This window comes from Perognathus longimembris, chromosome 7 (assembly GCF_023159225.1).
Source record: "Perognathus longimembris pacificus isolate PPM17 chromosome 7, ASM2315922v1, whole genome shotgun sequence".
NCBI classification, from domain to species: domain Eukaryota; kingdom Metazoa; phylum Chordata; class Mammalia; order Rodentia; family Heteromyidae; genus Perognathus; species Perognathus longimembris.
Genome location: NC_063167.1, coordinates 36,633,146 through 36,645,517, shown reverse-complemented (window position 1 = coordinate 36,645,517; position 12,372 = coordinate 36,633,146). Strand labels below are relative to the sequence as shown.

The window sequence follows — 12,372 nt, the reverse complement described above, 5'->3', positions numbered from 1 at the left end:
ACTGCCAGGCCTGACTTGGTTGCAGCTGGTTTGGTCCCTATGGCTGGACACTACCTGGTAGTCAGCAGTCTCCTCCTAATATGAGGCCCTGATGAGCTTCCAGAAACATCCTGGAATGGCTATATAACCTAGAGGGCCTAAGGCTGCCCTGTGACTTATGCCATACTCTGCTACCCCCCTCTGGACTTTAATAAGTGCTAGCACTCTGGCTTTGAATAGCTGGGGTTCTAGGGAGTCACCCACATTCAACCCCATGGTCCACCTGCTGTCTAACTCCTACATTTATGTCCCCAACTAGAAGTCTCAGGACACTTGATCTCTTTTAACAAAAAGTACCTGGCCCTGGCTGTCCCAATAGGTACTGTGATGTAGGCACATGGCTGCAGCCAAGGTGACCCCTCCCACCTCTCCCAGGCAGTCTCATAGTCTTTCCTTCAAGACCCCCTTTTCCTACTCCCATCTTCCTGCCTCCAGATTTATCTTCAGGCTTGGGGCCTTCTGGTCACCATAACTGTCCTTCCCACGTAGCTTTAAGGAGCAGGATCTGAACTATGATCCACAGTCGGACGACACTTGCCCTTCGTAAAAGGTGTGATCCTTTCCCTTTAAAAAGACAGAAAAACTGGATGTGATCACTTGGAAAACAGTGGGCTTCCACCCACAGAAGCCAAGTGGGTACTGTAAGGTCCTCTCCCTGAGGGCAACATGCAGATGCCCCCACCCATTAAGTCTCCACCCAGTTACCTGGGTAACCAGCAGACCTGGAGGCAGTTACCTCCCCCTTCCTTGAAGTTACATCCTGGCCACACCTCCCCATCCCTGCCCTACATAAGGCATCCCCCCGGGGTGGTTCGCTCTCTTGCCTACCTCGTGCACCTTGAGCTTGGGAGCAGGTCAGTAGAATAAACTTTTCTCTCCTGCCTGAATACCGCGTGGCGTTCTCTTTTACCGGCTACCTACTTTAAAAACCTAACATATATGGTGCCGAAACATTTTTTTGGACAAGCTCTAGCAAAGGACCTTCTCTCTCTCCAGGTATCCCCTAGTGTCATTCTTCAGTATGTGGATGATCTCTTGCTTTGCAGCCCTTCCCTCGAGTTGGCGCACCAACACACAGCTGACCTCCTTAACTTCCTATTGGCCAAAGGATATAGAGTCTCTCCTTTTAAAGCCCAGATAACAAAGCCAGAAGTAACGTACCTGGGTCTCTCCATAACTCCTACAGAGAGAAGAATTACTCTTGATAGAAAAGCTTATATTGAGTCTCTCTGTCCCGCAGACCAAGGAGGACATTCTGTCCTTCTTGGGACTTGCGGGCTTTCTTCGCATTTGGATACCTGGATTTGCTACCTTGGCCAAACCACTTTATGAGGCAGCCAAGGGCTCCCTAAAAGAGCCACCAGACCCCACAAAGCCCATCGACACCCCATTTAAGGTACTGAAACAAGCGCTTCTACAGGCTCCAGCACTGGCTCTACCCAATCTTAAAGAACCCTTTTTACTTTATGTCACTGAGAAGTGGGGAATTGGCCTTGGGGTGCTTGGGCAAATGTCAGGCCCCTCTTTTAGACCTGTGGCCTATCTCTCGAAGCAACTAGACCCAAGGTAAAAGGCTGGCCAGCCTGCCTTCGGGCTCTGGCAGCAGCAGCCACCCTGGCACAGGAGAGCACAAAGCTCACTTTTGGCCAGCTCACTACCATTCGCTCTCCCCACAGGCTAAAGGACCTTTTATCTCATAAATCCCTGTCTTGCCTCTGCCCTTCCCGCCTACAGCTGCTTCATGTTACCTTTATTGAGAACCCTGACTTCTCACTGGAAAGCTGCTCCCCTCTTAATCCAGCCACTTTGCTTCCATCCAATTCTAACCCTCTTGTCCACTCCTGTACAGAAACCTTGGATGATGTCACACCCCATTTTACAGGTATCTCAGAAACCCCCCTTCCTGACCCAGAAGACACCTGGTACATTGATGGCAGTTCCACACTCACCCCTTCAGTCAGCCGAGTTGCGGGTTATGCCATTGTTAGTGACTGCACCATTATTGAAAGCAGCCCTCTGCCCCCTGGCACTACCTCACAAAAGGCAGAGCTTATAGCTTTAACCAGGGCCTTAACTCTAGCCAAGGGCCGGAGGATTAACATTTATACAGACTCAAAATATGCCTATCATATTCTCCATTCACATGCAGCCATCTGGAAGGAGCGTGGTTTCCTGTCTACTAAAGGGACCCCCATTACTAATGCTTCCCTTATTCTTAAGCTCCTAGAAGCGGCTTCCCTTCCCCAACAGGTAGCTGTCATTCACTGCCGGGGACACCAGATGGGACCTGATGCCATTAAGGTGGGCAACTCAAAAGCAGACCAGGAGGCAAAGAAAGCAGCCCAGAGACAACTTCTAGCACCCTTACTTCCAGTATTGCCTCCAGTTCAACCGTCTTACACCCCACAGGAGCTGGAGGAACTCACTCATCAGGGAGCCTCACAGGAGGCACAGGGATGGTGGTCCCTAGCAGGACGATTTGTTCTCCCTGAGTCCCAAGCAGACAATTTCCTTTCCCAGGTGCATCAGGCATTACACATTGGATACAAGCCTCTCTCCCACCTTCTCAAGCCTTTACTTCATTGCTCTAGCCTAACTGCTCGACTGAAGGCCATTACCCAAGCCTGCCCTACCTGTTCCCTTACCTCCTCACAGGGTGGTCTCCGACCAGCTGCGATCCCCACACACCAAGCCCGGGGACATACCCCAGGGGAAGACTGGCAGATAGACTTCACCCACATGCCTCGATGTAAGCGGCTGAAATACCTTCTAACCATGGTAGATACATTTTCAGGATGGATTGAGGCCTATCCTACAACATCAGAGACTGCTGACACTGTTGCCTCTGTCCTAATAAAAGAAATTATTCCTAGGTTTGGCCTACCTAGGTCACTTCAATCTGACAATGGACCTGCGTTCATCTCCAAGGTGACTCAACAGGTAGCCACCTCTTTAAATATCCAGTGGAATCTTCACATTCCCTACAGGCTTCAGTCATCTGGAAAGGTGGAAAGAGCTAATGCACTCATTAAGACACAGCTTTCTAAACTTTCTTTAGAGCTCCAGCAATCCTGGCCAGAACTGTTACCTCTGGCGCTCACCCGCTTACGTGCCTCTCCCCGCAGCCCTACTTTTCTCAGTCCTTTTGAATTAATGTATGGAAGGCCTTTTCTTCTAGGTAATTTCCCTACTGACAGTACCAAGACTCCACTGATAGACTACCTTCCTGTTCTAACCTTCCTTAGGCACATGTTACGCCAACATGCTGACCAATGTCTTCCACAGCCACATCAAGGTCCCTTTCCCACTCCCCCAATCTTGCCTGGGGATCAAGTATTTCTCAAGACCCTTAATCCATCTGGTTTACATCCTAAGTGGACAGGCCCTCACCAGGTTCTGCTGACCACCCCCACTGCGGTCAAGCTCCAAGGACAGCCACAGTGGATTCATCTGTCAAGAATAAAAAGGGCTTCTGCTCCTGCCCCTTCTATACCAACGTTGACTTCGAGGTACACCTGTTCCTCCCTTGGGCCTACCAAGGTAAAGCTGTCTCGAATACCTGAAGACCCGAGTGAGTAACAGTAACACGGAGCCAGCTGCCTTCCATACACCTCTCTACCCCATCCCTTTGTCCTCCAAGCCATTAGTACCCAATTTTTCTCTTTTCATTTCAGTAATATTTTTCTTTTTATTATTGTCCAGCCCCAACCTAAGGAAACCTCTTGGAGACTTTACCTAAGGATCTACCACCAAGGGACACCTGCTGCTCGCCTTCAGGAGGGACTACACATTTCTGCCTTTTACCCCTAATGCCGACACCCCTTGCCAGCAGGAAGCAGCCAGAGAGAGTCTTCGCCCTTTTCATAACTATTAAAAGGCTGGAATGTAAGGTCCTCTCCCTGAGGGCTACATGCAGATGCCCCCACCCATTAAGTCTCCACCCAGTTACCTGGGTAACCAGCAGACCTGGAGGCAGTTACCTCCCCCTTCCTTGAAGTTACATCCTGGCCACACCTCCCCATCCCTGCCCTACATAAGGCATCCCCCCCACCCCCCACCCCCCGGCGTGGTTCGCTCTCTTGCCTACCTCGTGCACCTTGAGCTTGGGAGCAGGTCAGTAGAATAAACTTTTCTCTCCTGCCTGAATACCGCATGGCGTTCTCTTTTACCGGCTACCTACTTTAAAAACCTAACAGGTACCTGTCAGCTATGCCCCACAAGAAGGCCTCTACTGAGTGAGAAGCCAAAAATTGGTGAGCTCCTTTCACAACAAAAGGCCCCGTTCTTCAGGAAGAGACTCTCTACTTTCCACTCCTTTCAGCTCATCAACACACCCTCGTTGGTGAGAACGTCCAGTAAAAGATCATCCAGCCCACCCCTGGTAGGGAGATGGAGGAAACTTGGCTGAAATCACTCCAACGGTCAAAGCCAGGGCCAGAATCCAGGCCTGGACTTCATAATCTGAGTCCTATGTTTCTTCCACTGCTTTAGCTCTGTCTCGGGAGTGACACCCCTAAGGACTCTGGTCCCCATCCTATGAGCCATTTGGAAGATGGCATTCTCATAGGAAGGACCCAGGGCTTGTGTCCAACAACATCCAACAGCTGTTAACTTCCTTCTCCCTCCCTCCCTCCCTCCCTCCCTCCCTCCCTCCCTCCCTCCCTCCCTCCCTTCCTTTTTTCCTCTCTCCCTCCTATCCTTCCTCCTTCCCTCCTCCTTTCTTTTCAATTCTTTTTTTCTTTTTTCCTTCCTCTATTCCTTCCTCCTTTCCTTTGTTTCCTTTCCAGTTTTTTTTTCTTTTGAGTGTGTGTGGCCAAACCCATGTCCTTGAACATGCTAGAAAGGCATTCTACCACTGAGTTACATCCCTAGCCCATGAATTTGATTATTGTCTTCTCCACCAAATATGAACTCCATGAAGGCAAGATTGAGATTCTCCTTGGATCTTCCCTTCACCTCAGTTGTAACCCATGAGTTAGCAGGCACTGCAAAGTTGGTCAAAGAAAGGAAAGAAGATTGCAAAGAGGCAAAGAGAGGTCACCAGGGAACCAGGGCATTTCCTGCTAAGCAGTAGATCTCTATTTCTTGTCTACTTACTGGTCCTCATTGTCCCTGGTCTGGCCCAAAGGCTCTTCTCTCATCTGAACCTTAAGACTGCCTCTTTGTCTCTATCCCCCTGCCCCCACGCCACCCAATACACTCCATTCTTGTACCCAAGAATGCCACAGAGTTCTTAAACACACAAGTTACTTCCCATTGAAATCCTAAGTGTCTGGGAGAATTATTTGCAAAATATATGTCTAAGAAAAGACTGTCTAGAATATATAAAGAAATTCCAAAACCTAACAAAGAAAACAAGCAACCCATTTTTTTGTCAGTCCTGAGGCTTGATCTCAGGGCCTGAGCACTGTCCTGGCTTCCTTTTGCTCAAGACTAGCACTCTACCACTTGAGTCACAGTGCCACTTCTGGCTTTTTCTGCTTATGTGGTACTGAGGAATAGAACCCAGAGCTTCTTGCATGCTAGGCAAGCACTCCACCACTAAGCCACATTCCTAACCAGCAACCCATTCTTTTGTACAATGTAGAAAAGATTTGAAAACATTTCAAGAGAGGTATAGGGAAGCCTATAAAAAGAGGTTCAATATCTTGTCATTGTAAAAATGAAAATCCAAACCATAATGAAATATATTATTAAGATGACTGAATTGTTTTTTTAAATCTGCTGAGAATCTCAGATGCTGAGGTTAGATTCTTTGAACATTGATGGTAGAAATATGTATTAGGTCTGGGATGTAGCTGAGTGATAACAGTGTTTATCTAGCCTGCATGAGGCTTCAGAGTTCAATTCCCAGCACTAAAAAAAAAAATGAAGCAACAGGAATACAAAATAACAGAGCTATAGGCTGTGAGGCAGCCTTCATCATTCCCATTCTACAACTGAGAAGAGACAGAGTCACCCAGAGGAGGAGAGGGCAAAGGTAAGATTCATCTCAGATTCATCTCAGAGCCTCCAACAGGTCAGATGGAAGTCCAGGCTGATGTAAATGAAGCCCTGGATGGAGCAGACTCCCCACTGGGACCTGAATTATAGATGCTATAGTCTACTGGGAAATAAGATGTGCTTCAAGCAGGCTAGATGACTCCTTAATGCTACTGGCTTTATGCAGCACAACCCCATTCTTCCCCATTCCGGGCTCAATTTTGTGGTCTATCATAAAGTTTCATAAGCCTGTAATGGTTCCTTATATGAGCAACTGGGAAGTTGCACATAATGAGGCAAAGGTGAGTCCCAGCCTGTTATACTTTAGATTCTAACTGTCCCCACCAAGGTCACATGCTAAGTGCTTGATCACCAGCCTGTGGCACTATTGAGAGGTGGTGGAACCTCTAAGAGGCGTGTCCTAGTGGGAGGAAGGGAGGACATTGGGGGCTGTCCTTAAAGGGGATAGAGGACCTTGTCCCTCCTTCCTCTTTCTGCTTCCTAGCCACTTGGAGATCACCAGCTTTTCTCCTCCCACATACCCCTCACCATAATATACTGCCTCACCCCATCCCAAGAGCAATGGTGCCAACTGACCATGGTCTGAAACAGCCAAAATATATCTTGTCTTTAAGTTAATAGGCTCAGGTAGGTTTTGTTTGTTTTTTTATGAGTGGTTTTTTTTTTTACATTTCTTCTATAATTTTTTAAAAAATTTTGTTTTAAAACTTTGTTGTGGGGCTGGGAATATGGCCTAGTGGCAAGAGTGCTTGCCTCGTATACATGAGGCCCTGGGTTCAATTCCTCAGCACCACATATACAGAAAATGGCCAGAAGTGGTGCTGTGGCTCAAGTGGCAGAGTGCTAGCCTTGAGCAAAAAGAAGCCAGGGACAGTGCTCAGGCTCTGAGTTCATGGCCTAGGACTGGCAAAAAAAAAAAAACTTTGTTGTGCAAAGGGGGCAGAGTTACATAATAAGGCAGTGAATACATTTCTTGTGATATATTACACCCTCATTTTTCTTTCCTTTCCCTAGATCAGGTAGGCATGTATACAATATCCAGTGTACCAAAATCATATACAGTAACCATGTAGGGTATGCCACAGGAAATTCACCTACAACTTTAAAGATAATGTCAACAGTAGAATCCTCCTGTGTCCTTGGAGTTGTTTTTGCTTATCCTCATCTTATATGATCACGTGTACATAGCTGTTGAGCTATTGTGATCCACTGATAGGTTTATTCTAGACCTTTTTATGTTTAGTAGTTGTTTGGTTTTAGACACATAATGTAAAGTCGCTGACCCAAACATGTGGAATACCATTTGAAAAGAAGTTTGTTTTACAGACTTGGTCTCTACTGTCCTCCTCCCTCCCTAACAGTCATATACCAAGGAAACCATGCCCCTTTGTTCTCTTTGTTCTAGGCTTGTCTCTCTCAACATTATTTGTTCAAGTTCTGACCATTTCCCTGCGAATACCAATATTTAATCATTTCTAATCGCTATGTAGTATTTCATTGTGTATAGGTACCACATTTTTTTAATACATTCATCTGTAGTGGGGCATCTGGGTTATTTCCATATTTTGGCTATTGTGAATTGTGCAGCGATAAACATGGATGTGCAAATGTCTTTATGATATCTTGAGACCTGTTGTTCAGGATAGATGCCTATGAGTGGTATGGCTGGGTCATAGATAGGTATGTCTATGCTGAGCTTTTTGAGGAACCTCCATACTGTTCTCCAAAGTGGTTGTACTAATTTGCACTCCCACCAGAGTGGAGAAGGGTTCCTCTTTCCTTGCATCCCCTCCAGCATTTGTTGTTGCCTGAGTTCAGAGTTATAGGCCATTCTAACTGGAGTGATGTGGTATCTCAGGGTTGTTTTTATTTGCATTTCCTTTACTACCAGGGATGTTGAACATTTCCTCATATGTTTCTTTGCCATTTTTATCTCCTCTCCTGTGAAGTCTCTCTTTAGCTCCTTTGCCCACTTAATAGTTGGTTTACTGGGTTTGGAGGGGGTTAGTTTTTTTAGTTCTCTGTAGATGACAGATATTAGGCCTTTGTCTGTTGCTCTGCTGGTGAAGATCTTTTCCCATATGGTTGGCTGTCTTTCTAGTTTAGTGACTATGTCTTTAGCTGTGCAGAAACTTTTTATTTTGTAGTAGTCCCATTTGTCAAGTCTCTCCCTATCTGTTGTGCTGTTGAGTCTATGTTCAGGAAGTTCCTACCTGTGCCTGTAAGTTCTAGTGTCTCTCCTACTCTGTCCTTCAGTAGTCTCAAGGTTTCAGGTCTGATGTTGAGATCCTTAATCCATTTTGAGTTGTTCTTGGTGCATGGTGATAGGCTAGGGTCCACTTTGAGTTTCTACATGTGGCTGCCCAGTTTTCCCAGCACCAGTAGTTGAAGAGGCTATGTTTTCTCCATTGTATGTCTTTAGCTCCTTTGTCGAATATCAGCTGACTGTAAGAATGCGGCTTTATTTCTGGGTCTTTTATCCTATTCCATTGGTCTTCAGGTCTGTTTTTATGCCAGTACCAGGCTGTTTTTGTTATGATGGCACTAAAATAGAGCTTGAAGTCTGGTATTGTGATTCCTCCTGTGCTGTTCCTTTCCCTAGATTTGCTTTAGCTATTCTAGGTCTTTGCTGTTCCATATAAATTTATGGGTTGTTTTCTCTATTTCAGTGAAGAATGTAGCTGGGATCTTGATGGGGATTGCATTGAATTTGTATAACATTTTGGGCAATATGGCCATTTTCACTATATTGATTCTGCCTACCCATGAGCATGGGAGGTCTTTCCATCTCCTGGTGTCCTCTTTGATTTCCCTTATAGATTTTTATAGTTCTCATTAAATAGGTCATTCACGTCTTTAGTTAGGTTAATCTGTAGGTCATTTATTCTTTTTTTTTTTAGCTATTGCAAATGGTATTATTTCTGGAATTTCCTTTTCTGCTTGTACATTGCTGGTGTACAGAAAAGCTGCTGATTTTTGTGGGTTAATTTTGTATCCTGCTACTTTGCCAAAATGGTTTATTAGGTCTAGGAGTTTGGGGACTGAGTTTTTTGGGTCCTTCATATATAAGATCATGTCATCTGTGAATAGGGATAGTTTGATTTCTTCTTTACCAATGTCAATCCCTTTGATGTCCTCCTCTTTCCTTATTGCTATGGCTAGGGATTCCAGCACTATGTTGAGTAGAAGCGGGGAGAGTGGGCATCCTTGTCTTGTTCCTGAGTTTAGGAGAAATGGTTTTACTTTCTCCCCATTTAATATGATATTCGAACTTGGTCTGTTGTATATGGCTTTTATTGTTTTAAAGAATGTTCCCTCTATTCCTGTTCTCTCCAGGGCTTTTAACATGTATGGGTGTTGTATTTTGTCAAAGGCTTTTTGGGCATCGGCTGAAATGATTATGTGGTTCTTTTTTTTTTTTTTTTTTTTTTTTGGCCAGTCCTGGGCCTTGGACTCAGGGCCTGAGCACTGTCCCTGGCTTCTTCCCGCTCAAGGCTAGCACTCTGCCACTTGAGCCACAGCACCGCTTCTGGCCGTTTTCTGTATATGTGGTGCTGGGGAATCGAACCTAGGGCCTCGTGTATCCGAGGCAGGCACTCTTGCCACTAGGCTATATCCCCAGCCCGATTATGTGGTTCTTGGTCTTAGCTCTGTTGATGTGGTGAATTATGTTTATTTATTTCCAGATGTTGAACCATTCTTGTGTCTGTGGCATGAAGCCTACTTGATCGTGATGTATAATTTTCTTGATCAGTTTCTGGATCCTGTTAGCTAATATTTTGTTGAGGAGCCTTGCATCTGTGTTCATTAGTGATATTGGTTTGTAATTCTCTTTTTTTGTTGGGTCTTTGCCTGGTTTGGGGATGAGTATGATATTAGCTTCATAGAATGAGTTTGGGATTTCTCCCTCTGTTTCAATTTCATGAAAGAGTTTGAGGAATATTGGTATTAGCGCCTCACTGAAGGTTTTATAGAATTCATTGCTGAATCCATCCAGGCCTGGGCTTTTCTTTGTTGGAAGGCTCTTGATTACCTCCTGTATCTCGCTGTAGGTTATTGGTTTATTTAGTTGATTTATTTCTTCTTGATTCAGTTTGGGTAGTTTATACTTCTCTAAGAATTGATCCATTTCTATAAAATTTTCCTTCTCTAGTGAGTAAAGGTTCTGGAAATGGTTCCTTATAATTGTTTGAATATCCTGTGTATTTGTTGTAATTTTTCTGGTGGAGTCCCAGATCTTACAGATAAGAGTGTCTTCTCTTTTTTTCTTTGTAAGTCTTGCAATGGGTCTGTCAATTGTATTTATTTTCTCAAAGAACCAGCTTTTAGTTTTATTTATGTGTTGAATGGTCTTTCTATTCTCGATCAGATTTATCTCTTCTTTAATCTTTGTGATTTCTCTCCTCCTAGTCTTTTTAGATTCAGTTTTTTATTGTTTCTCCAGTCGTTTTAACTGCATCATGAGGTTATTACCTGTCCTGATTCCATTCTTTTAATGTGTGCGCTGAGGGCAATGATCTTGCCCCTCAGCACTGCCTTTGCTGTATCCCATAGGTTTCTTTGTGATGTATTTTCATTGCCATTGTTGCTTATGAAATAGTTAATTTTGTCCTTAATTTTCTCTGTGATCCAAATGTTAGATAACAGTGAGGAGTTTAGCCTCCAAGTATGTGTGTCGTTTCTGTGGTATCCTTTGTTATTGAGGGCTACCTTGATTCCACTGTGATCAGATAGAATACATGGGATAATGTCTTGTATTATGTACATGGGATAACTCTTGTATTTGCTGAGATTCTTTGTATGGAATATGATATGATCTATTTTGGAGTATGTTCCATGGGCTGCTGAGAAGAATGTGTACTGAGTCTTGGTAGGGTGAAAAACTCTGTACAGATCTGTCAGATCCATGTGGGATATGGTGTTACTTAGGTCTTCAGCTCCCTTGCTAATCCTGTGTATGTTGGATCTGTCTATTAAAGTATTAAAGAGTATTAAAATCTCCCACTATGATTATATTTGGATCTATCTTGTTCTGTAGTTCTGAGAGAATTTGTTTGATATATTTAGGGCCTCTTTTGTTCAGTAAGTATAAATTTATCACGGTGATGTCTTATTTCTGGATTTTTTCTTGTATTAATATATAGTGTCCTTCTTTATCTTTTTGAACTAATTTTAATGAGAGGTCTAGCTTGTCTGAAATCAGGATGGCTACCCCTGCCATTTTGGTAGGTGTGTTTGCTTGAAAGGTCTTGCTCCATCCTTTCATTTGGAGCCTGTTTTTGTCCTTAGCTGTAAGATGGGTCTCTTGAAGACAACAGATGCCTACATTTTGTCTGCGATTCCACTCTGCCAATCTTTTCCTTTTTATTGGAGAGTTCAATCCATTTATATTTAAAGAGAGCATGGATAGGTGTGTTTTTTTTTTCCCCTTCCATTTTCCTGTTATGTGGGGCACGCCTTGCATCATTAAGAGGCAATCAGCTGGCCCCGCCTGTTTTCTCAGCCCTGGGGTCACATGGCTGTTAGCCCTGCCTGCCTTCCGGTCTGGAACTGGAAAGGCGGTTCTAACTGGCCCGCCTCCCAGCCTTGGGATCATGTGTAGCCAAGATGGCGGCTGGTGGTGAACCCGGAGGTGGTCCTGTGGGCTGTGACGTAGAATTAGGCCACCCCTTAGGGTGGTCCCTCAGCCTTCCACCCTTGACGGACAGCTCAGGCCACCTCTCATAGCCCCTAGCTAGGTGCGCTACACCTTTCCCCTTCCTGCCGCTCTCTGACCTATTTAAGAGTGGAGCCTTTTCAATAAAGTGGGACTGCGAGAACTTTCTCCTGGGCTGTCTGATTGTCCTCTGGCAAAGGGGGGCTGGGTATGGGCAGTTTGCCGACTCTTTGCCTTTTCTGGGCTTACATCGGCCGGGGTGCACTTCCTCACCTCTCCTGCTGGCCAGGAGAGTACTGGGGGCAAAGGACCTCGGCACTGTTAGGCTGTGTTTTGCTTCTTTCCTTTCCTTTCTTTCTTGTCTTTATTGAGCTATTTTTCCTATTGGACTCTGACTATTGTAGTTTCTTTCTGCTTCTGTTTGGAGGTCCTGTACATTTTCTGTTGGTGGTTTTCTCCTCTTAGAATTATCTGTAAGGCTGCTTTTTTGTTTACATATTCCTTTAGTTTCTCTTTGCTATGGAAAGATTTGGTTTTTCCCTTGAAAGTAAATTCTAATTTTGCTGGGTATCTAAGTCTGGGTTGGCAATTGTTGGCCTGCAGGACTTGGATGGTGTTCTTCCAGGTTCTTCATGCATTTTATGTTTGTGTGGCGAGATCTGCTGTGATTCTGA

The 12,372-nt window shown here is 44.8% G+C and overlaps 1 protein-coding gene across 1 annotated transcript in view; it reads right to left on the bottom strand.

Moving 5' to 3' along the window:
- Lexm (lymphocyte expansion molecule) overlaps window positions 1-12,372 on the bottom strand; it is a 30,258-nt gene continuing 17,886 nt past the window's right edge. Inside the window, exon 10 of the mRNA XM_048351402.1 lies at window positions 1-603. Coding sequence (XP_048207359.1) covers window positions 531-603 — 73 coding nt within the window. The 3' untranslated portion in view covers window positions 1-530. The remainder of the gene's footprint in view (window positions 604-12,372) is intronic.